Source organism: Gorilla gorilla, chromosome 12 (genome assembly GCF_029281585.2).
Source record: "Gorilla gorilla gorilla isolate KB3781 chromosome 12, NHGRI_mGorGor1-v2.1_pri, whole genome shotgun sequence".
Classification (NCBI taxonomy): domain Eukaryota; kingdom Metazoa; phylum Chordata; class Mammalia; order Primates; family Hominidae; genus Gorilla; species Gorilla gorilla.
The window spans coordinates 36,048,409-36,073,322 of record NC_073236.2 but is presented as its reverse complement, the minus strand read 5'-3'; the positions used below and the strand labels follow the sequence as shown (position 1 = coordinate 36,073,322).

Below are 24,914 nucleotides of genomic sequence, written 5' to 3'. Positions count from 1 at the left end.
AATCTACAATAATTAAAACAGTGTCAACTTGCATAAAGATAGTCATATATAGACCAGTGGAATAGAATAGAGAGTCCAGAAATAAACCCAAGCATTTATGGTCAGATGATTTTTGACAAGGGTGCCAAGACCATTCAAAGGGAAAGAACAGTCTCTTAAACAAATAATGCTGGATAAACTGGATATTTACATGAAAAAGAATGAAGTTGGAACCCTACTTCACACCAGATACAAAAAGTCACTCAAAAATGGATCAAAATTCCAAATGTAAGACCTAAAACTGTAAACATATTAGAAGAAAACAAAAGGATAAATGCTCATGATTTTGTATTTGGCAATGTATTCTTAGATTTGACACCAAACACACAAACAAAAGAAAAAAAAAGAAGAATTCACTTCCTAAAACTTAAAAACTTTTGGACCTCCAAGGACATTATGAAGAATATGAAAAGATAACCCATAGCATGGGAGAAAATACTGGCAAACCAGATATCTGATAATGACTTAATCCTCAGAAGTTATACAACAAAAACACAACCCAATTGGAAAATGGACAAAGAACTTGAATAAACATTTCTCCAAAGAAGATATACAAATGGACAACAAGCACATGAAAAGATGTTTAACATCATTGGTCATTAAGAAAATGTGTATCAAAACCACAGCAGAATAGCCTTTCACACCCATGAGAATGACTTAAAAAAAAAAGAAAAGGAAAATGTCAAGTGTTCATGAGGATGTGGAGCAATAAGAACCTACCACATGATCCAGCAATCTCACTACTGGATATTTATCCAAAGATAGTAAATCAATATGTATCATAGGGACACCTGCACCCTCATGTTTATTGCAGCAAGATATGGAATCAAACAAACTATCCATCAACAGATGGATGGATAAAGAAAATGTGGTATATATACACAATGGAATACTATTCAGCCAAAAAAAGGAACAAAATCCTATCATTTTCAGCAACTTAATATCATTTGCAGCACTTAATATCATTTGGAGGTCATGATATTAAGCGAGATAAGCCGGGCACAGAAAGACAAATAGTTCTCACCCATCTGTAGGAGCTAAAAACAAAAAAAAGTTGATCTTATGGAGGCATAAAATAGAATCATAGTTACCAGAGGCAGGGAAGAGTGCGTGTGGAAGTGGGGGAGATGAAGAGAGGTTTGACTATTGGATACAAACATACAGTTAGGTAGAAGGAAAAAGTTCTAGCACTTGACAACACAGTAGGGAGACCATAGTTAACAATAATTTACTGTATATTTCAAAATAGCTAAAAGAGACAACTTGAAATGTTCCCAACACAAAGGGATAATAAATGTTTGAGGTGATAGATAGCCTAAACATCCTGATTTGATCATTACACGTGTGCAAGTATCAAAATATCACATGTACCCCAAAATATGTACAATTATTGTGGGTCAATAAAAATAAATAGATATGTTCTAAAAATGGCATAGCCACTGTGGAAAAACAGTTTGGTGGTTCCTCAAAAAGTTAAGCACAGAATTACCATGTGACAAGCAAATCCACTGCTAGGTATATACTCAAGAGAAATGAAAACATATGTCCACAAAGAAACTTCTACACAAACGCATATAGCAACATAGTTCATGATAGCGAAAAAGCGGAAGCAACCCAAATGCCCGTCAGTGGAAGAATGGACAGACAAACGTGGTGTATATATACACATGTAGTACTATACCTGGGTGAACCTTGAAAACATGAGGTTTTTACATTAACTAAGTAAAAGCTGCCAGACACAAAAGGTCACATGCTGTATGATTCCCTTCATATGACATATCCAGAGTAGCCAAAATCATAGAGACAGGAAGCCAAACTGGTGGTAACCCAGAAAAGGGGGAGCAGGAATGGGGAGTGATTAATTTATGGTTACAAAGTGTTTTTCTGGGGTAATGAAGAAGTTTTGAAACTAGAAAAAGGTAGTGGTTTGCAGAACATTTTGAATATTTTAAATACCTCTGCATTGTACACTTTAAAATGGTTAATTTTAGGTTACGTGAATTTCACCAAAAAAAAAAAAAAAGTGAGGAGTGAATGGAATAGCTTACTTTTCTTTTTCCTCTTGAGATAATGCTCGCCAAACAATTTTATTCAAGCGCCTGTTAAAAAAAAAAAAGTCAACAATAAATTTGTAGCAGTACTTCATTTCATGGCAAAAGGTTAACCCCAGGCACCGCAGTGGGAGCCCATCTAAGCATCATCTCCACTGAGCCAGGCCACTGTCATGTGCTTAAAGACACTGGATGTGTCACCTCAGCATCACTGCAGCAGCCTCGTGGTTTTGTGGCAATTGCGTCAAATATTAAAGGAGGGCTCAGTTCCCAGCTCAGTCAGGTAAAACTCAGACTGAGTAAAGGCAGTTGACAAACCGGTCTTCATTATCTCTGTTTTAAGTCTTTTCTAAACACCCACCATTTTTCTTCTTACGGAAACATAACTGTGTTCTTTAGTTCGCTTTCTGTAGACACTCTTCTGCCTGGATTCTCAGATCAAAAGAGGTTAACAGGGTCATAAATAATAGGATTGGGACACACTTTAGAGATCAAGCAGCCTGGCTGCCTTGTTTTCCAAACGAGGCTGCTAGGAGGGGCAGCTGGATGAAGCACCTTGCTCACCCACAGCGGCTGGCTGGCGGTGCTGAGACTGATCGCGTTTTCAGAGGGAAGCTGTCGACCCAAGAGCAAAGAAGGAGGTTGAAGCTAGTGGTTCCTACAGGGTAGCTATAGCTGCTCTTTTGGCTACTAATCAGTGTTGCTTCTTCAGAGTTCCCAGCCCAGTTCTGTGTCATCGTGTCAGGACATCATTACCCAAAAGCAGGCTTTCTGAGCTGCAGGGCAGAGAACACTGGCTCCAGGGTTGTGAGCTGATGCTCCATTAAAAAACACTGCTTCCGGCCGGGCACAGTGGCTCATGCCTGTAATCCTAGCACTTTGGGAGGCCGAGGCGGGTGGATCACCTGAGGTCAGGAGCTCGAGACCAGCCTGGCCAGCATGGTGAAACCTTGCCTGTACTAAAAAAAAAAAAAATCAGCCGGGCGTGGTGGCGGGCGACTGTACTCCCAGCTACTCAGGAGGCTGAGGCAGGAGAATAGCTTGAACCCAGGAGGCGGAGGTTGCAGTGAGCCGAGATCACGCCACTGCACTCCAGCCTGGGTGACAGAGCGAGACTCCATCTCAAAAAAAAACAAAAAACAAAAACAAAAAACGCTGCTTCCATACAATGAGGTAGGAGAATGCTACTGCTCTTCAGGAGGCATTCTTCTAACCACTGGACCCAGCATCAGCCGGACAGGGCTCAGAGGACACATTTCGGGTGACTGCATTCTCCTGCCCTGCCCTCCCATCATGAGCCTGGTGAGAACACAGAAAGGGTGTCTGCAGACAGGGCCTCTGAAGAGGGTAGACTCCGGAGCCGCAACGCCAGGGCCCAAAGCTCAGTCGGCTTCTTCTCCTTCTTGCCGTGAGGCTTTGGGCCAGTGGCCAACTTTTCGGTAAAGTGGGGATAGTAATAGTACCGCTCCACTCCCAGTGTCGCCATGAGGACTTGAGCTAGTGTGTACACAGCACATAAATTGTGTCTGATCCAGGTAAATGTGCTCTAAGTGATAGAAAAAGAGTCGGGAAGAGGGAAATAAGCCAGCTCAGTGCTTCTGTCTCACTTGAGATGTTTGGTTCTTTGCGGCCTATTTGGAAATTGGCTTTCTTGAATCATGTGATTCAGGTAATAATGATTAAGGCTTCCAAGATTTGTTAAAAGGATTTATAGTACGCATTTTAGGTATCTTTGTGCTTCTCTGAAAAACAAACAAGCAAACGAACAAAAAACCCATTCACAATCCCCTTAAATGTAAATGTAGAGAGTGGAGGCAGCGTAGTGGGGAGGCTGGGAGTGTGGTAAGGGCTCTGGGTTCAAACCTTGGTGTCTTCACTTTGCTGCTGTGTGATCCTGTGCTACGTAGCTTTTGGAAACTGTTTTCTCATTGATAAGACAAAGCTAACACCACCTGCCCTTGGAATCCTTGAGAGGATTAAGTGAGATGCATACATAAAGTGACCACGAATAGCTCAATGTTTATTCCCTCCAGGTTCTGAAAAGCAAGGCTTAGAAACACTGAGTAATCATTGGTAAATGTGGGTCCAGTTTGCTAGCACAGGTCTCTAATTTTAATTCACTTCTTTAGAAAATATTTTTCCAGGAGCACATTTTCATAGCCTTTGTTATTCCCCTATTTTCCATCTTCACTAAAATACTTCAACGGCTCTACTGACCAGGGAGGCCACCGCAGGAAAGCCAAGTGGGATGAGGGAGTCCCTGTGGGATTCGGGCCTGGCACTGGACCTGAGGGCCTCTCTGCGGCTGGTCCAGCCCCATGATTCAGGGATTTTTCTAACAAAGTTTCCCTCGTTGTTTTTTGCAGGAGAGTGAAATTTGGCTAAGGGATTGCATTCACCAACTTTCTGTATCTCTAATTCTCACATCAGCTTGTGCCAAGAGTTGACTCATTTGCAAAGCAACTTGTAACTAGTGACACTTCAGAAGGCCGAGAAGCAGCCGGCCCAGCAAATTGCAGACGGTAAGGAGAGGTTTCTAAGCATGGTCCCCAAGCCAGGCTAGAACGGATGCTGCTTCTGTGATCTGAGAGCTGTGACCTTGACCTTAGACTTTCAATGAAAGTAAGCAACAGAAAAATCACTCCAGAATCCAGCCAGCCCTGGCAATATCCACTCAAAGCTTATACTCAGACACACAAAGCCAAAATTGCTGCCTCGGTTCTTAAAATGAGACAAAAGGACTCCCATGCATGGGCACTAAGTGTGACCCCAATAACAAGTTTATGTCATTATTTTGACCAAAGGACTGTGAGCTTTCCATTTGCCTGGTCATCCTTAAACATATGGATTTATGATTACACAAAGGTTGTTTTTAAAGTTACATCTCGCTTATCTCTGTTGGGAAACTCCTTAGAAATGTAATATAGGGGATGGGGGTGGTATATGTGTCATTAATTACTTTTCATATTCTGACTATCTTGAGAAAAATGAAGCAAAATGGAAAAAGAAATTGACATTTATACCAACAACACTCTTAAACACAATTGAATGCAAATGATCAGGAAATTTGGTTCTGTATAATATTCATGTTACTATTAATATTAAATAACAATGTTAAATAATTTACTTGATACAAACATCAAATTAGTGATACCAAATAATAACAATTCAATCAGTAACTTAATTATTAAATAATATCAATCATGTTAAAATTGTTATTAATAGCTTGAAGTTAATATAATTAATGACAATATAGTGACAATATTTCTCTAGAGGGTACTAAAAGGCTTTTCCAGATTCACTCACTGAAAGTAAGAAGGAGGACAAATGACTTACTATGTTTGTTTTGGTTTTGCTGCTAAGAAAGGAGGCCTCTCTTTTGCCTGGGAAGGGGGTCCCTGTCCTTTCCTGAAATCCTTGGGAAAAGGTCAATGCAGTGGGAAGAACCAGATGACGATTTCACTCCATGCACCTATGGTTATTTTAGGGTCAGCAGAGTCAGGAGTGAAAGGGGGAAGTAATGAACATCAGTTCCTCTTTATATATCATTTACATAATCCTCACAACAGACCTGTGAGATAGATTCTGTGAACAAGGGATCTGAGGCTCACGACTGTCACACACTGGAACAGAGCTGGTGTCAGAACCAAGCAGGAAACCCCCGCGAACCATCTGACCATGGAGCTCTATCTAGCTCGTGGCCCTGCATCAGGCTTTCACAGGCCGGGTAATTATAGTACTCAAATATTTGAATTATTCAAGCAAACTACATTAGAATGTGAATGGTATTGTTATATTGCATTTTGAATGACTGAATTTGAAGAATGGAATTATATAAAATTTGAATTAAATTTGAATAGTCATATACATACAGACACCTGCTAGGAATAGGGTATGCAGGAAGGAGCAAGGCTGGCTGAGCCCTGGCCTTGGGAGCTGACATCCTAGAGGGCAGAGATGGTCACCAAGCCACTGCCCCTGCAGAAGCTGTGAGTGCTCTGAGGGCCACACGAAGGGTGGGCGCGGAGAGGAGCTCCCGAGAGGTCTCTCTGAGGAGGATCACTGGTGCTGAGGTGAGAAGGGATGAAAGACCCAGCTGGGGACAGCAGCGTAACCGGAGAGGAGCCGAGCTGGGAGGCAAGGCCTGTCTGGAAGTCTCTGACCCACAGGGAAGGGTGAGCCTTGAATAGCTCATCCTGCTTCCCAAAGAAATGCTCATCCTTGGTTCTTCTTTCCTCTCAGGTAAAGATTCAGAAATACTGAGGAGCCCACAGAGGCTGCTGAGGAGCCTGGTAAGGCGGCCTCCACTCTCGGGTGAGGGCAGCGATGGAGGCTTACGTTAAAGGGGGTTTGGAGAGGCCTGGGTTGGACACAGTGGAGCGAGGTCTGCCGTTGGAATGATCCTTCGTGGGGCAGGATCAGGCCTTATATTTGTTTGACTGAGCACATGCTAGACACATTGCAAAATGACAGCAGACCAACACATGCTGGCCTGGGCCAATCGTTAACTTTCCTGAACTTTATTTCACCCGCCCACATGGTGGCAAATGACAACTCAACTGCACAGTTCCCAGAACCGAGGACAGGCTGGCCTGAAGAAGCCAAATGCTCAGAGTTTAATTAAGTTTGTGCACCCAGGATTAATTAAGGGCTGGGGACCAGGGAGGGAGGTGATTATAGCATGGACAAGGACCAGCCTGTGAGCAGAGTCTCCTGTCTCAGCAAGGACACAAGGGTGATTTTCACTGTCGTCAACTTGATCATCATCTTGAACTTGATAAAAGTAATTTTAAAATTAACAAAAACCATTATTTCCATTATCTCATTACTGTCGAGTTTTATTAGTCACTTTATAGAATGTTAGATGCCAAAACAATCAGATGCATTCTGCTAAAAGGAAAACTTTACAGATCTCATGGAAACATGAGATTTTTATGGATATTGGAAAGGGAAGATAGTTTCTTTAAAACCTTGTTGAAGATATTCAGGTAAAGTACTTGATGCAGTGCCTAGCATGTAGGAAGCCCCTACAATAGCTGCTGCCACTGTTGTTTATATTCCTTATGAGCAATTTTTTTTAGACGAGGTCTCACTCTATCACCCAGGCTGGAGTGCAGTGGTGCAATCACAGTTCACTGCACCCTCCAACTCCTGAGCTCAAGTAACTCCCTTCTCGGCCTCCCAAGTAGCTGGGACTACAGGCACGCACCACCACACCCAGCCTGTATTTATTTATTTATTTTTCATCACAGAATTTTTTTTTATTTTTGTGGGTACACAGTAGGTGTATATATTTGTAGGTTACATGAAATATTTTGATACAGGCATATGATGTATAATAACATCAGGGTAAATGGGGTATCCATCACCTCAAGCATCTATCCTTTCTTTGTGTTACAAATACTCCAATTATACTCTTCTAATTATTTTTAAATGTACAATAAATTATTGTTGATTGCAATCACCTTGTTGTGATATCATTCTTTAAATTATTTGTAGAGACAAGGTCTTCCTATTGTTGCCCAGTCTGGTCTTAAACTCCTGGCCTCAAGCTGGCCTCCTGCCTCAGTCTCCCAAAGTGCTGGGATTACAGAAATGAACTACCACACCCAGCCTGAACAATTTTTAAATAGCTGCTTCATTAAAAAAAAAAAGCTAAGCTAAAACAAGAGAAGTCTCCTTCTCCATAAAATAAATTCCACATCCATTAAAGAGCAGCCAAGAGTAATACTCACTTTTCATAGGATTGAATTGCCTGTTCCACTTTTTGCTTGTAGATATTGAGTTTGGCTCCTTGGGGGTTAATTAATGTCATCTTATTTGTGTCGTTGCACACATGTGCCAGAGGGAACACCTGCATGTCAATGGCAAAGGAAAGGAAAGTGTCACTTGATAGGTTAATGTGTGCCTTTGAAAATACATCTACATAGTTGTATAACATGTTTTCTCTGACTATAAAGTCAATATACAATAAATGTAGAACATTAGAAAACACAATAAATCACAGAGAAAAAAGAATCAGAGACATCATTGCTAACCTTTACTGTTCAATGTTTAAAACTATATATTTTAGAAATCACTGCCACCACATACACACATGCACACACACACACCAAAAAACAACCACCACCAAAACTGTTCCAGAAAACCTTAATTAGAATTGTGAATTATCTTCAGAAGTCTCTGTCAAATTGGTAAGAGTGGCCAATAAGAAATAGATCTCATTGTTGCTTGTTTGTAAATTGCTATTTGAGTTAAACACCTTTTTCATATATTTATTTTACATTAGATTTTTTTTTGAGAATATTTGATTATAGTTACCATATTTTGACTATTTCTCTTATCCTTTTTTTGTTTGTTTGTTTGTTTTTGAGATGGAGTTTCACTCTTGTAGCCCAGGCTGGAGTGCAATGGTGTGATCTCGGATAAGAGATTCTTACACATGTGAAAGAATGCTTAGTGATCAATAAATGAGGCTTCTTTTTGAGTTCTTTCTCTCTGTGCCTGGTACTTACTTCTGGGTTTTGGGATATCTTTGATTTCATGCCAAGCAGCTCCGGGGGGAAAAGATGGTAAATGTATTGGTTTGGTGGAACTTCAAATTCTGGTCTCCTTCCCCAATTTTGGGGGGACCCTTTCAATTTTAAAGGTAACTGTTAGCTTCTCCATGTATTCTATCCAAGATTTACAGTTGTATTTGAAGGCACAAACAGGGTAACAGATGCTTACCTCATCTTCTCTAGAATTGAAGCCCTCCTTCAATCTTTTTTTCCAAATTCTTCTTTAATCTTAATAGTAACTGTAACTTTATGTTTACCTATTTGCATATTACCTACCTCTCTCTATCAGAATGTAAGTTCCATAAGACAAGACATTTTGTGTTATTCACTACTGTATTCCTGTCACTTAGAATAGTACCTGACACACAGTGTGCCCTCAACAAATGTTTGTTGATAAAGGAATAAACGCATGTTCCCAAAAAGATATATTCCATATATTAATATTTAAACAAAAATGCAAAAAAGCCTAACAGGAAAATGCCAATCTATACTGTCATTGTTTCAAAAATGATTCCACCCATAAGGAGCATGTAGACATTTTAGAAATGTGGGAAATTATTTTTAAGAGGTAAATTTTTAATTTTAATTGAGGTGACATAGTTTATGCTTTTATGTTTCCTCTTGCCTCCAAAATGATACAATAATGTTATTGTTGTTGCTATGTTTAAGAAAATAACACAAAGAGGGAAGGATGGAAGGAGAGAAAGAAAGAAGAAAGAAAGAAAGAGAAAGAAAGAAAGGAAAGAAAGAAAGTAAGAAAGAAAGAAAGAGAAAAAGAAAGAGAAAGAGAGACAGAGAGAAAGGGATACATGCTGATAGGTTTTTAGAGACAAAAAGCTGAGCAGAAATGTAAACATATGAGTGGGGTTGAAGCTGTGGGCTTGTTAAGCTGTGTGTCCAAAGATGGCAAGGCAGAGGGAGTTCAACTCCTGGAAAGCTAGTGGGACTAGGAGTGTTCTGAAAAACAAAGGCCTATGTCAGGCTCAATGCCTGACGTCAGCACTGGTATGAGGGTCTCTCACCCCTGAAAGAAGGTCCTGCCTAGGGAGAGAGGACACTGATGTAGCCTCACAAGACCTAAATCAAGGCACTCTTTGAATCTGTGATATCTACAACATCACCATGGAACAAGAGCTATAAATGCCCATGAGGGTTGGGGGATGGATCAAGGGGATGGATTTAGGCAACTGCCAAATAGAAGGAGAAAGAGAAAAGGCAGATTTTTAAAGAATCTTGTGAAAATGAGCCAACATACTAGAATTCCCAAGTACACACCAAAAAATGCCAAAATCATAGCTGAGCAAATTAACAATCAGAATGTCAATTCACATGATAATAAATTAATTTTATGAGCCATCTAACAATGACTTTAAATTAATTATGATTAAAATTGTTTATTTATTATTAGGTTGTTCAAAGATGTTACAGCCATATAAAAGTACAAAAACTTACTAAAGTGTCATAAGAAGAAATGGATGGGAAAAAAAAACAAGAAAAAAATTTACCTTGGAAGAAAAGACATTGTAATTCAAACAAAAAATAATCTTAATAGAATAAATTCTAGGCTACACAAAATTTTTAAAAAAGAACTAGTGAACTGGGTGATAGTACTGCAGACTTTCCTCAGAATATAGCACAGAGAGACAAAAATAATATAGATAACTAGATGACGACTGAGAAACTTCAATATATATTAATAGACATTTTAAAAGACTAGGATAGAAAGATGGTTAGATAATCAGCATTTGAAACCATAACAGCTGAGTTTTCTAGAGTTTAATGAAAGAAATAAGTCCTCAGATAAAAAATCAGCCCACAACAGAAGACTAAAAACAAATCCACACATAGACACATCATCATAAGACTGCAGCATACCGAATCTAAAAGAAAATCTTAAAAGCAACTCAAACAAAACAGACTGTATAAAGGAGTAGTATACATATCAGATAATAGATATGTGAAAATAATATCTTTATTTGCTAAGGGGAATTTACAGTTAACAGAGACTTTTATATCCAGCTAAACTATCACTCAACAGCAAAGAGAAAACTAAAGATGCTTTTTAGATATAAAGAGATACACAGCTGAAACTGTTAAAAAATTTAATTAACTCTTGAAAGTTAAAAAAGATTGCATGTCCTAAAGGCAAAAGTGAAACTCTAAATCACAGTGACAAGATTTTTGGGGGAAAGGTTTTTAATGACTAATTAAAAAGTACTAAAATCCCCCACTGTGTTTGGGAGGAGAATAAAAATACAAAATACTTTGAGACTTAGTTAAAAAAAATTGTTGGCTGGGCACGGTGGCTCACGCCTGTAATCCCAGCACTTTGGGAGGCTAAGACGGGTGGATCACTTGAGGTCAGGAGATCAAGACCAGCCTGGCCAACATGGTGAAACCCTGTCTCTACTAAAAATACAAAAATTAGCTGGGGGAGGTGGCGGGTGCCTGTAATCCAAGCTACTCGGGAGGCTGAGGCAGGAGAATCACTTAAACCCAGGAGGCGGAGGTTTCAGTGAGCCGAGATCACACCACTACACTGCAGCCTGGGTGACAATGTGAGACTCTGTCTCAAAAAAAAAAAAAAAAAATTGTCATTACATTAAAACTTTTAAAACGATCACTAAAGGAATAGAAATACAAGCAGTGATCATTTAAAAATGACATTTAACAGAAAGCATAAAAAATAAGAGGTTAAAAAAAGTTCAAATATATTCGTATTTACAAAAAATGGTATTGCACTTAATGGAAAAATAGAGCAGGAAAAATAAATCAAGATAGATAAAATCTCAAAAACGTAATGTTAAAACAAATAGTAAGTTTCATAATGGTGCTTCCAGTGTAATACCATTTCTATAAAGTTTTAAACCTGTAGGACGATGTTTTAGTGCTTTTGTATTAGGAATATTAAAATAGGCTGGGTGGGGTGGCTCACCCCTGTAATCCCAGCACTCTGGGAGGCCGAGGCGGGCAGATCACCTGAGGTCAGGAGTTTGAGACCAGCCTGGCCAACATGGTGAAACCCTGCCTCTACTAAAAATACAAAAAAAAAAAAATGAGCCAGGCATGGTGGCATGTGCCTGTAATCCCAGCTGCCTGGGAGGCTGAGGCAAGAGAATCGCTTGAACTCGGGAGTCGGAGGTTGCAGTGAGCCGAGATTGCACCACTGCACTCCAGCCTGGGCAACAGAGTGGGACTCCATCTCAAAAAAAAAAAAAAAAAAAAAAAAAATTAAAATGTATATGGAAGCTCATGCTAGGGTTTATCTCTGGAGAAGGAGGAATGGAAAGTGGAACAAAAAGGAGTTGCACAGGTGGCTGCAACTTTGTCTGAAGTGCTTTATTTTTAAAATAATGGAAAAATTTAAAAATTAGGTTTAAAACTATCAATAGTGGTTACTTCTAAAAATTGAGATTTCAAGACAAGTGAAGAAGGTAGATAGGACTTTTACTTTTTACTGTATTGTTTCATTTTTTTAAAAACTACATATATTTAATTCGGTAATTAAACCACCAAAGACTAAAACAAACAAACAATAGGCAAAGATTTAGAAAACTGAAGAGAAAGAAAGTTAAGAAACTGCACAGTCCAATCTTGCTACTTAACAACCGCATGAATTCAGCATGTGGCTTCTAAACAATTCTTGTCAAAGAGAAGGAACCAGACAGTGGGCTGAAAGGTGGGAGGACTGAACTTTGAAAACAGAATGAAGCTTGTAGAAATTTAAAAAAAATAAAATCATCTCTCAAAATAGAGCTATATGTCACATAAACTTTTAGAAGAAAAAAAAGATCAGTCTCAACAAAATGAAAGTCCCTTGGGTTTTTCTTTCCCTGGAAAAAATACCCCGTTAGAAGTCTGTAAATAGCTTTCCAAATTTGCCCAGTATGGCACAATTGTGAATCAATACCACAGAATACTAAGCAACATTATAACATTTCACCATGATCAGCTTGTCTCCTGACTTAATGTACTTAAGAAAAACCCACTGCTTAGTGTTCTACTTCCCTCTTTTGTGGATTTCAACCTCATGCCTTTCGTGGCCATTGTGTGCTTCAGTGTGATAGTAGCTCAGATTTGGCTTGTGTGCACCCACTCTCCGTCCTCTCCACATGCAGATCCAGGGAAAGATAAAGTCATACCCCACACTTCGAGTCTGACATCTTAGTTTTTACAACATGGTGGCTGTGTGGAGATCACAGGAAATGTTTTCTTTATGATGTCAAATTTAGTGTGACTATGAGGTCATAAGGGGCATTCTCATAAGGACTTGGGGGGCAGAATCATGGCACCCCCGGCTTCTGTAAGAAAGCAAGTGGGGAGGGAGCTGAGGTTAATGAAGACATTGAGAGCTCTGTTTGAGAGGGAATAAAACCACCTGGTCTTGGCACCCTGGAAAATATTTACTTATTACTGTTATAATGCAAATCAAGCATAACTGGCTAACGAGGGACTCCTCTGGATAATATTTGATTTAAAAAAGGGAGGCTTAAGGTATTACCTACTTTAATTCAATTCTCTTGAGGTTAACCTAGAAGCCTTATCAAATTGATATGAATAATTACACCATGTGTGACAAGGCTGTAACTAGTAGAGAGGTAGAGGTAGCGATCGAGATGGGGATGGAGGGTGCAGAGAGACAGTCACTGACCATAAAGGGCCGAAGGAATTGCTGGGATGCATGAACAGGCCAATTTGGGCTGATTCTGTTAGAATTCTCCCCACTGTGAGATGAAATACTCTGTAAGCAACCACTGTACTCAATAGTAATTATCAATAGTGATAATACTATTTATCCTTACTCTCTGCCAGGCACTGACTACTCTACATAATTTCTTATTCAATTCCTTTATAGACAAATGTATTTAATTGCAGTTTTGTTGTGTGTCTTTCCTCTTCATCAAACTTTATAATCCTTTATTCCCCTTTGAAATTACTAGTTTCTAGAACAAAACATGTCCCAAATAATCATTTATTAAATAAATAAAAGACTAAAACTATATATAAATTAACGGCTGAGATTCAAAACTTTTTTTTAAGTTTATCGTATTATAAAACATAATTGTTTGGATTCCACCAAATTTGAATTCTTGGTAGTTGAGGCATGGGATGAAATGTAACTGTGCTATTTAAGAGGTGTTTCCTAAACATATGAATAATGTGAAAAACAGTTTAAGAGATATATTTCACTTACATAAGAAAACTATTCACAAATGATAAAAGAATTGAAATTGAAATTGAAATACCATTTAGCAACGTTTTTTGATGTTTTTTGTTTTTACTGTTAACTGTTCTAAGGGATAGCAAAGAGATACAGGAAAATGAGGATTCTTCAAAATTCCAAGTAAACTGCCCCCAATTGGGAGGAATAATTAAACTGTAGTAATTTATATTACTGAATGTTAGTGTAATCACTAAAATTCATCCCAAAATGGCTATTGCGAGGAAAAAATGTTCTAACATATGCTAAATTAAGAACACACAATGCAGAACTGTGCCCACAGCTATTGATTGTTAAAGTAGAACAGGTCGAATTCCACCTGACAACATTCTAGTTGTGTTTAAAAGCAATCACAAAACATTTTGAAATTGAGAAACTAGTGTGAAACTGGTGATTATCTATTGTTCAACTCTGACTGAATTCTCCAACTTCACTGTTTTTCAACTAAATCAGTTCTTCCTGTAAATATCCCAGAGCTTCCTATCAGATTGGCCAAGGAGAGGTTCTGATTGGATGTGTGTAATGGAAATGTAATAGCTGTGTAAATCCCACACAGGGAATCTTTGAATGTAGGTGCAACAGCTTTATAGATATTACAGTTGTGCAAATGGCCAAGTGCCAAAACTTAAATGTCTGCCTTTCAAACTGAAACACCTGCAGGCTCCATAGAACAAAATGAAAGCAGGGCCACAAAACAGCTGGCCAAATCGCATGTCAGTAAGATCATTCATAAACCCATGAGAGTATGTTACTACAGTGTAAATTACATGGTGGCTCTTGCCTGTAATCCCAGCACTTTGGAAGAGCGAGGCAGGTGGATCACAAGGTCAAGAGTTCAAGACCAGCTTGGCCAATATGGTGAAACCCCATCTCTACTAAAAATACAAAAAAATTAGCCAGGCATGGTTGTGCGTGCCTGTAATCACAGCTACTCGGGAGGCTGAGGCAGGAGAATTGCTTGAACCCGGGAGGCAGAGGTTGCAGTGAACTGAGATCACGCCATTGCACTCCAGCCTGGGCGACAGAGCAAGACTCCATCTCAAGAAAAAAAAAAAAATTACATCTCACAGTTTTTCAATCTAAACTTTTAGAAAATAAAACTCTATTCTCAATTTAAGTTTAAATTAATATATTTCAATTAAAAGGCTGAGCATTTAAACTGGTATAGTAGATAAGTATATGCTAGCATGGAACAATGTTCATGGATAGGTGGTTGAAAAATGCAGGTACAAAACAGGATGTTCAGTTTCATTTAATTATGATAAAAACAAAAACAGAGAACAAAGGGTCTGGATATCTATATACAGAAAGTAAGAAGATCTGGCCAGATAACCATGAGATGATGAGGTGGATGATAACTATTGCTTCTTTCTTTTTCACTTATCTACATTTTCTAATCTTTCTATACATTGAATATATACATATGTAGGTTTTGTGATAACTTTTAAATTTTTAATTAAAAAGCTTTTCTATCAGTGTTTTGTGTTCATTGCTATTATATTTAAAAGCAACAAAATGTCATGACTTGACAGCACCCCTAGCCTCTTTGCACCAAATATTCCTTGTCAGCTAAATGGTGAGCTGAATAGCCACCTCACAGGTCACTCTAAGTTTTAGATGAGATATTTGATGATATCAAATGCTTTACTCAGAACCTAGTATATGAAGAGGGTGCACTGCATACTAGATTAGGGAGCTTGCCATGGTCCTTCAGGAGTAAATGACAGAGCTGGAGCACCAATCCAGGCTATCTGGCCACAAAGCTATGTGCAGAACCTGGAGAAGGATGGACAACGCAGGAAGCCTTTATGGGATGCTGTAAAAGACATTATGATAACGACGATGATGATGGGTGATGATGTAGACTCTCCAGTGGTGCAGACCAATTTTCCCAAATTATTTCAATGCTTTTCAAATCAACCAGCAAATAAAGAGCTTTAAATTCTAGGTTCATTACATAGCTAAATCAGTTTTATTGTGTATATGACTTGGGGAAGAGTTAATCTTTTTGAAAGAGCTAAGATAAAATTATCGAGTCCATTTTGCATCTTGTAATGAAGAGTTGCTAGGGCAACCTCTTTGCTCAATACCTCATTTCCAAGGTGACCGATTTGAGGCTGGTCCGGGAAACACTGAAAACCAAAACAGCATTGTGTTCCAGGAGAAGAAAGAGCCCATACATAAGTGATGAATGAAACAAAGAGCTGGGGACAAAGCCAGACACTGCTTTACAACTCTATGCAGACAGATGTGGCCGTGCACAGAACACAGGAGGAGGACGCAATTAAGATTCTCAGTGAAGTAAGACTCTAGTGTGTTTCCTTTTCAACTCCATTCTACTTTTTGTCTGCTTTTTCATAAAGGTCCAAACATCAAAAAGGTATACATCCCATGAGGTGGGAGATATTTGAGATTATTATTTTGTTATTCTTTCCATTTATAGCTGAGGGTGTCTTCCAGTCAGAGAAAATATTAGGGAATCAAAGATACAAAAGTGCTTTGGATGCGAGACTGGAGATCACTGCAGTATATGCCTGTCATCACAGTGATTCTTACTATGAATAAGGGAGGGCAAGTGTGCTGTGCAGTGCCTACCTACGTGCAGACTGTCTTGAGAACTCACAATGCCACAGAAGGCACCAAGCACAAGTGCCCATGGGATGCGCTTGAGAACTGTTCATCCCCTCCCCTGGGCTTTGTGTTCTAGAGGCAGACGACTAGGATGCCCCCCTGAAGAACAGGACCCTCACTACTCATCCTTTATTTTTCCCCTGCTTGATATTCCAAGCTGGAGTCTGGAGAATCACTCTTGGCATTTTTCTCTCTCTCAGCCCCACATCGTTGACTTGACTTTATAAAGAGCTTTGGGTACATCCGCAGTGTTCCAGCCACACAGCCTACTTGTTCCAGCCACCCAGCCCTGCCTCCTGACTGCCCCCATCTCCCCAACTGCCTCCTGACTGCCCGCCTCTCCAACTATTCTCTGTGTGCCAGCTCAAACCCCAAATTAATTCCTCCTCTGCTAACAACCCCTCCATTCCCCTCAGGATGAAGTTCAAAATCCTTAATTCAATCAAGGCCCTTCCTTCACCAGCTTTATCACCTTCTCCACTCACACTAAACTTCTCTGGAATGACAAACATTCTCTGTCCCTTAGGATTCCCCGAGCTCCCCCACTGCCTGGGGCTCTCTTCCCATCTCTCCACCTTCATAACTCCTTCTCTTCCCCTGGGTCTGAACTCCGATGCCACTAGCTAAGGCAAGCCTTCTGTGGCCACTGAAGCCAGGTGAGGGGCATCTCCTGCATCTTCACTCAGCACTTCCCACTCGTCACATTAACTAGAACTTCTCTCATTTTCATTGCTACTTCCTCCTGAGACTGTCGGTTGTGCTTGGGTAGGAATGTTGGCTTTCCTGTTTGGCACTGTATTCTAGAGCCCAACACAGGCATATATAATAGGCATAAATTTGTTGAATATTTTTATAATAAAAGTCAACATTTTAAGTGCCTGCTAAGTACTTTACACTGTATGAATTATTTCTTTTAATTCCATAACAACCTCAGAGTAGGCATATTATTATTCACAGAGTATGGATATATCACATACATCTCAGAGAAAAAAATTTCTAAATGTTGGACTGAATATTAAGTTTGCTTCTTCAGCATATGAACCAATGAGGAAAGAATAGGCTGAATAAAGATCTTATGTCTGCATCCTACTTTCAGGGTTTTCAAAGCATTTCTACACACCAGGGACCAATGATTATCAAGTATTACACAGAGTTCTTCTTAGGAAGAGAGTACTATTTTACTCTGTCTGTGGGGATACATACTAGTGAAAATGTACAATGAATTTGGGGGATGATTTGAATTATCAAAATTTAAAATGCGCATACCCTTTGGGTCCAGCCATCTGACTTGAGGGAATTTATTCCAAAGACAGACTTATACATGTGCCCAGAAATCTATGTGCAAAGATACCTGTTACAGGAATGTTTGTAAGAGGGGAAGGAAGAACACAATGTAAATATCCATTAATAATGGGGAAGAACCTTGCAACTATAGGCATGAGACCATCTACCTGTATGGAAAGCGCTCTAAGACAAAATGTTTAAAATAGTTTTTAAAATAGTAAATGTATATGGTATTGTCTTATTCATGTTTATTAAAGTTCTTATGTGTCTCTGTATAAATACGTTATGTGTGCACATACTTACATATGCATATGTAGAAAAAGGATTAGAAGGAAATTCACCAAACTATTCAACGTGTTTCCTTCATGGATAGGCGTAGTGGTGAGAGAAGCCTGCTCTAAAGACTTAAGTATGGCTTAAATCTCATATACTGAGAATTATTCATATATTACTTATCAGATAAAAATAAAGCAGTTAATTAAAAATTAAGTTCCCATTACATTTACATCATTTTGTCATTTGCTTTCAGGTCTGTTTCACTTTCTTTTTTTTTTTTTTTTAGATGAAGTCTCGCTCTGTTGCCAGGCTGGGGTGCAGTAGCGTGATCTCAGCTCACTGCAACCTCTGCCTCCCGAATTCAAGCAAGTCTCCTGCCTCAGCCTCCCGAGTAGCTGCGACTACAGGCACACGCCACCACGCCTGGCTAATTTTTTTTGTATTTTTAGTACAGACGGAGTTTCACCATGTTGGCCAGGATGGTCTCAATCTCCTGACCTAATGATCCGCTGCCTCGGCCTCCCGAAGTGCTGGGATTACAGGTGTGAGCCACCGCACCTGGCCAGGTCTGTTTTTCTTAACATTTTTCTCAGTGTATAATTAATAATGTTCAGAGTTAAAAGTACTACAATAAAAATTAAAAACTACATAAATTAAAAAAAAAATCTCCCAACAATCTCACCACCCAGCTAAACTGTTAACATTTTGGTAAAAGAAAAAAGGGAGGGAAGGGGAAAGTACCACCATGCCTAAATCAGTCACATGAACAACCAAGTTTCTAACACACTATATATTCTGATTTTTTTCATTTAGCATGATATTTCATTTAGCATGAGGGCTTTTCATCGTGTGAAACTTATTCTTTAGAAATGTGATATCTGATGAATGTATGACATTCCATTATCTGAATTCATGTTGTTTTCCATTGTTGGCTAAAGACTGTAGTAATTATTCTCTGCACATATACTTCAGTATCTCTAATTATTTCCTTACATTGATTCCTAGTAATATATGAATTCACTGGGGTAAATATAAGCTCTTAAGGCTTCTGAACATTCTACACTAAGGATGCACCAATTTATACTCTCACTAGCAGGATATAAATGTCCATCCCACCCTGTCATTGCCATTACTGTTTATTGGTGATTTTAGACCTTACCAATTTGATGGGGGAGGTGGTGTCTAATTGATTATCAATTTGCATTTTTTAAGGCATATATTTGGTTACCAGTAAAGTTAAATATTTTTGTATATGATTTTGACTTTTTTTCCCTTTTTCCCTAAATTTTCCACTCAAATATTTGTCATTTTCTCATTCCCTTATGGTATGGATGTATGTGCATGTGTGTTTGCATACTGAACACTGATTCATACAAACACGGTGCTTTATACTGATACACACACGTAAGATATCACTCCTATGGCCCTTTTTGTCTGTCATGTATGTTGCAGGTATTTTTCTGAGATTTGTCTTCATTTTATTTACATGTTTTTAAGCAAAATAACATTTTTACCTACTCAGCCTATAAATCTTTCCTTTATTGTTTCTTCCTTGGATTTTATGCTTCTGCTTCCCTATCCTACCATATTTTTTTCAAGAAATTTACTTTTCACTCTACCTCAAGTTGTTGGGACACTTAGAAGGAGTCATAATAAGCCCAAGAAAATTCTATTTCTAAGTAGAGTTCACAAAATATATTTCATCCCAAATAAAACTCAAGAATAGTAATATAACTGCAGAGAATATGAAGGAGCTGTCCCCAAACCTCCTACAAGAAATAAATTCGGGTTCAGTTTCTCCCTGTTGCTTCTAGAAGAAGTCAAGTTCAAGTGGTGAGTTGACATCTGACTAATTAGGGATAAATCAAATCTGCCAATCACAAGGAAACAGCCAGGGACAGGAGCACTCACCTTGAGGCAAAGTAGCCAGGAACCAGCCTAGAGGAGAACACACACACAGCCTCCGGAGGGAGAGTCGCTGGTCATCCCAAACCAGCAGGCAGGTGAGCCTCCATGGGTGATAATTTTTAAAATGTGCTAATAGAAAAAAATTCACCAATTCATCTGCTTCTCCCAATATATCAAATCTCAGCTATTTCAAGGCCAGTTAGAAAAGGTCTTTTGATTTTTTAAAAAACTTTCTCTTGCCTTTGATCTTTTCAACTTCTTTTTATGGAAAATTTCAAATACACAAAAAAGCAGAAAGAAGAGTAAAACGACCCTTCTCGCTAAGTCTTATCCAAATGCAACAATGATCAACGTGTGGTCTATCTATTTCATCTACTCTCCCCCGCCCAGACTACTACACCACCCCAATTACAATAAAGCAAACCCCAAGCATCCCCAAGCATTGTATCATTTCCTCTGCAAAGATTTCAGCATGAGACAGGTCTTTTAAGGATATTGTTTCCATTCAGTGACTGCAAAGACTGAAATGTTTCTATTTAAATCGTTAGTTGCTGTTGTATTTGCCAGGAAGCACTGAGGTTCCTTCTTCATGTTCTCATGTTTTTGGTGTTCTTCATCCCACTGCAGTCGGACCCGAGATTAGCCGTTCCACTGGAATTATTCTTGTAAAGATGAGCACCTCCTTGTTGCCAAATTCAGTGTTAAGTTTTCAGTACTTCCTTGGCCTTCCTCCACATTTAACCCTACCACGCCCTCCCATTGGAAGCTGTTTTTCTCCTCTCGGGACCCGCCTAGGACAATCTGGTGGTTCTTTTGCTAACATGTGGCTTGCTTGTTTGCTCTCTTAACTTTTTCCTTTAGATACAAAAGATGCCACTCAATTTAGGAAGAGAAGGTAAGCAAAAGAAGGACATAATCTCTCGCAAGTCCTCCCTTTCCTTTCATAAAGGGATGATATTTGATGTTCACTCATGACTCTGACCTAGAGTTTTCAATCATTTCTGCAGCCCCACACTTCTATCTGTTAGCAACGAACCATGAAGTGCCAACCCAACCAAGATCAGTTTCTCTCAGCTTAAAAAGAGAATTCTTATTTTCGTTGTTTTTGAGACAAGATCTCGCTTTGTCACCCAGGCTGGAATGCAGTGACGCAATCACTGTTCACTGCAGCCTCGATCTCTCAGGCTCAAGCGATTCTCCCACCTCAGTGGCCCAAGTAGCTGGGGCTACAGGTGCATGCCACCATGCCTGGCTAATTTTTGTATTTTTTGTAGAAACAGGGTTTCACGATGTTGCCCAGGCTGGTCTCAAACTCCTGGATTCAAGGGATCCACCCACCACAGCCTTCCCAAGTGCTGGGGTTACAGGCATGAGCCACCGCGCCCAAATTCTTAAAAGCCTCTCTCTCTCCCTTTTACTGCCTTTACAAATACTTTTTCCCCCAGTGGCTAAAATACATTTCTGTTACAACCACACAAGAAATTGGACTACTTTTTATTTGAGCAGAAAATGAAAATGGCCTCAAGTAGGGACGTATAGACAATCAGTTTACCTCATCAAAGACCTTAGACATGACATGCTTGTCCAGGACGGGAACATAGGTGGAGCTGTGCGGGACGGCTGCCACTGACAAGGCATCCATGAGGGTGAGTTTCTTGGCGACCAAGCCATAGGTCTTCAGCCAGTTTTCTGAAGACACATCTGAAGAACTAAGAACACAAGGAGGTGGTGTTTTAAAATTTACAACTTGATGGTTAACCAACAAAAGCATAACAGAACTGTCTTTGTCAGATTAAAGAACTCACTCGTGGTCGTAAACCTGGCTTCCTTCTCGCGTCACCTTTTCTGACGATTTGTCATCCAGCCACTCCTCAGCCAGCAGGATGCTCATTTCTGTGGAAGGGGAAGTGGCAGTTGTGTATTTTCCTCACATATGGGTTTTACATAAAATGCAAAGGGATCACGCTTGTCTCAGTTCAGCTGTGACTGAGAGCTAATAAATGGACCACATTTCAGAGAACATATCCTGATTTGTCGGAGCGGGCTCTCAGGCAAGATTCCTTTGCAATTTACACTACAGACCAATGCAAGGGTAAATACGGCACTACCACTGTTTTGAGACAATGAGACATATTCATTCTTTCATTCAGAAAACACACCTCTAAAATGTGTGCAATAAAAATACCATTAACCGATGATTGTTCAATATTGACCTTTTGGACTCCCCCAAATTATATGAGAGGCTTGATCAACATTTTAATTTCTGATAGATTGTTTTGTGGTTCTTCAGCTTTCTGTAGAAAACCAAAAAACCTGTTAGGTCCTGTTTAGTTGTAAGTTCAAATTTTCAAATTAATATTTGGGGTTTTAAATATATCCTTATATAAACGTGTATTTATAAATGAAAAGGGATATTTGTTGAATGAGCAGCATTCAGAAGGAGGTGTGTTTGGGTGTGAGCTAGTTAAATAGCTAAGAGATCATATCCCAATCATCATTTGATAAGCCCTTTAAGGAATGTGCATGTAGACAACTTAGGAAATATGACAGGTTAATTGAAAGGGAGCCACTGTGCCGGGCCAAAATCCCAGCACTTTGGGAGGCCGAGGCGGGTGGATCACCTGAGGTCAGGAGTTTGAGCCTGACCAATATGGTGAAACCCTGTCTCTACCAAAAATACAAAAATTAGCTTGGCCTGTTGGCGGGCGCCTGTAATCCCAGCTACTCGGGAGGCTGAGGCAGGAGAATTACTTGAACCGGGAAGGCAGAGGTTGCAGTAAGCCGAGATCACGCCACTGCACTCCAGCCTAGGTAACAAAGTGATCGACTCTACCTCAAAAAAAAAAAAAAAAAAAGTGAGGAAAAGATATCAGACAGATCAGCACTGAAGAAAACAGAGTTCTAAATTAAACTATGACTGTGTAGCCATAGGGGTACATTTGCCACTCGGCCACTTCCTACTCCCTAGGGGATTGTGTGTATATGTGTGTGTTTAACTGGGATTTTAAATGTATCAACCATTTGAAATAAAAGAAAAATGTTACAGGCATCAAACGTTTCAAAACTTATTACTTTAAGATTAATAATTTTATCAATAGTAATAAAAATTGAGTGGAAAAATCACATTTTCCTCATACGCAGTCCCCAAAAGGCTGACAATTTGGACAAGAGAGGGGCTCATCTGATAGCATCATCCATTGAAGAAAGGGAAGAAAAAAAATCAACTATGAAATATGACAGTTTCAAAATCAAACCATGGAGGGGCAGCAGCATGACCATAGTTATGTGAGCCACGTGTGTATTAAACACCCAGGCACCATAAGCACAAGGCCAGCTCTCAGAAAATCCAGGTCATAAAGCAGGCAGACCTGACTTACAAGGGATTCCTTTGAATAGGAAGCAATCTGGGCCCATTTAAAATATGATTTCCCCAACATATCTACACGCAGCTCTTTCTGGAACAGATACACTGTGGAAAGGGAGGCTGGTTGGCCACAGAGACGCTTTCTGGCTTGCCTTTGTCACTTAGAGCAGTCCTCCGGCTGCTGGCATTGGAGAGGCCATCCTTCCTTTCACTGCAAGCTGAGCTCCTGAGGGAGGACATCTGGCTTCTGAGCAGGCTGGTTTTGGTTGATTCTGTTGGTATCACAGAGGGAAGAGTTAAAGGAATTGGGGATGGAAGGAGATACTTCATTAGATATAACTATTTTATCAGCTCCTTAAAGTAAGAATGCAACCTTTGTTTCCCAACCCTCTGAGGATGGTGCTGCCACAAACTGAATGCTGCCAGGATGCCCTGCTCCCTTTATCTGAATTTAAGCTGGACCCCTCCTGGAGAGAAGTCAGCTTCCACACTCATTCAGGCTGCTGGCAGAACCCAGCTCCTTGCAATTGTAGGACTGAGGCCCCATTTCCTTGCTGACTGTAGCCCAGCGGCCTCTCTCAGCTGCTTAAGGCATCTGTATTACTTCTCACACCACTCTTCCATCTTCAAGACAGTAATAGCACATTGAATTCCTCTTGTGGTTCAAATCTCTCTGACTTTCTCTTCTGCCACCAGCTGGAAATAGCCCCTGCTTTTCACGGTTCCCACAGTTACACTAGACCCACCTAGATAACCCTGTCTAGGTCAGCATAACCTGGTCATGAGAGTGACGTGTCATCATATTCAAAGATTGCAGGCTTCAGGGCAGGACATCTTTGGTAAGCCATTCTAGAAATTCTGCCCACCACAATTGCTGTCCAGATCTTTGTTTATGTTATTTTCTACCCTGTGATGTGTCCCTTCTACTGGCAAATGACAACTTAGCAAATATTGACCTTGAATCTGTGTGCTTTAGGGGACAATGAGCCTATGCCAAGTCATCTTAATTACTTTTTATATTTCATAACATAAACCACACTAATTGTAATGTAGTCTGTACTTCATAATTTGGAGGCTTTAGAAGTACCTAGTTCCAAGGCTTTATGTCAGCATTCGTGAATGAAATGTGTCTGTGTTTTCACTGAGAGGACTTACCCTCTCCTACAAGAAATTAGGTAGTTAGAGTGAAGATTAGCTAGTAATCTGCAAATGGGTAGCTTTCACACAGAAAAGTAACACCAGTGGTCTCCATGCATAGAGAAGGAGTGTGCTATACGGTAATCATTGTTTTTCTAGGCAACAAAAGGGTAAGCCCTGCCTTGATTGTCTCTGTACCCAGGAACTAAGAAAGCTAAATTTTCTTAGAAGCTATGTCTGTGAGAAAAAGAGATAAGCAATCCAAATCAGAGAGCTGAGCTCCTGCCAGTGTCCACACTGGCAGCCCACCTTGACCAACATTACCGGGCAAAACAATCAGATTTACGTGAGCCAAATGAAAATGAAATTTAGCTCCCCAAGTCTCCAAACATAAAAACTATACCATTCCCAAAGGCCACAAATATGGAATGAAACATTTATCT

The 24,914-nt window shown here is 39.7% G+C and overlaps 1 protein-coding gene across 4 annotated transcripts in view; it reads right to left on the bottom strand.

Moving 5' to 3' along the window:
- Positions 1–24,914, bottom strand: part of VWA3B (von Willebrand factor A domain containing 3B) — a 225,651-nt gene that overhangs the window by 51,132 nt on the left and 149,605 nt on the right. For all 4 annotated transcript variants that reach the window (XR_008677081.2, XM_031008311.3, XM_055378491.2 and 1 more), the window contains exons 17-21: positions 23,487–23,606; positions 21,776–21,863; positions 21,523–21,679; positions 7,826–7,944; positions 2,088–2,138 (exon numbers count right to left, since the gene is read on the bottom strand). Coding sequence is in view for 3 of the 4 variants with exons in the window: in XM_031008311.3 (XP_030864171.3) it covers positions 2,088–2,138; positions 7,826–7,944; positions 21,523–21,679; positions 21,776–21,863; positions 23,487–23,606 (535 nt within the window). In the remaining variant the exon portion in view is untranslated. The remainder of the gene's footprint in view (positions 1–2,087; positions 2,139–7,825; positions 7,945–21,522; positions 21,680–21,775; positions 21,864–23,486; positions 23,607–24,914) is intronic.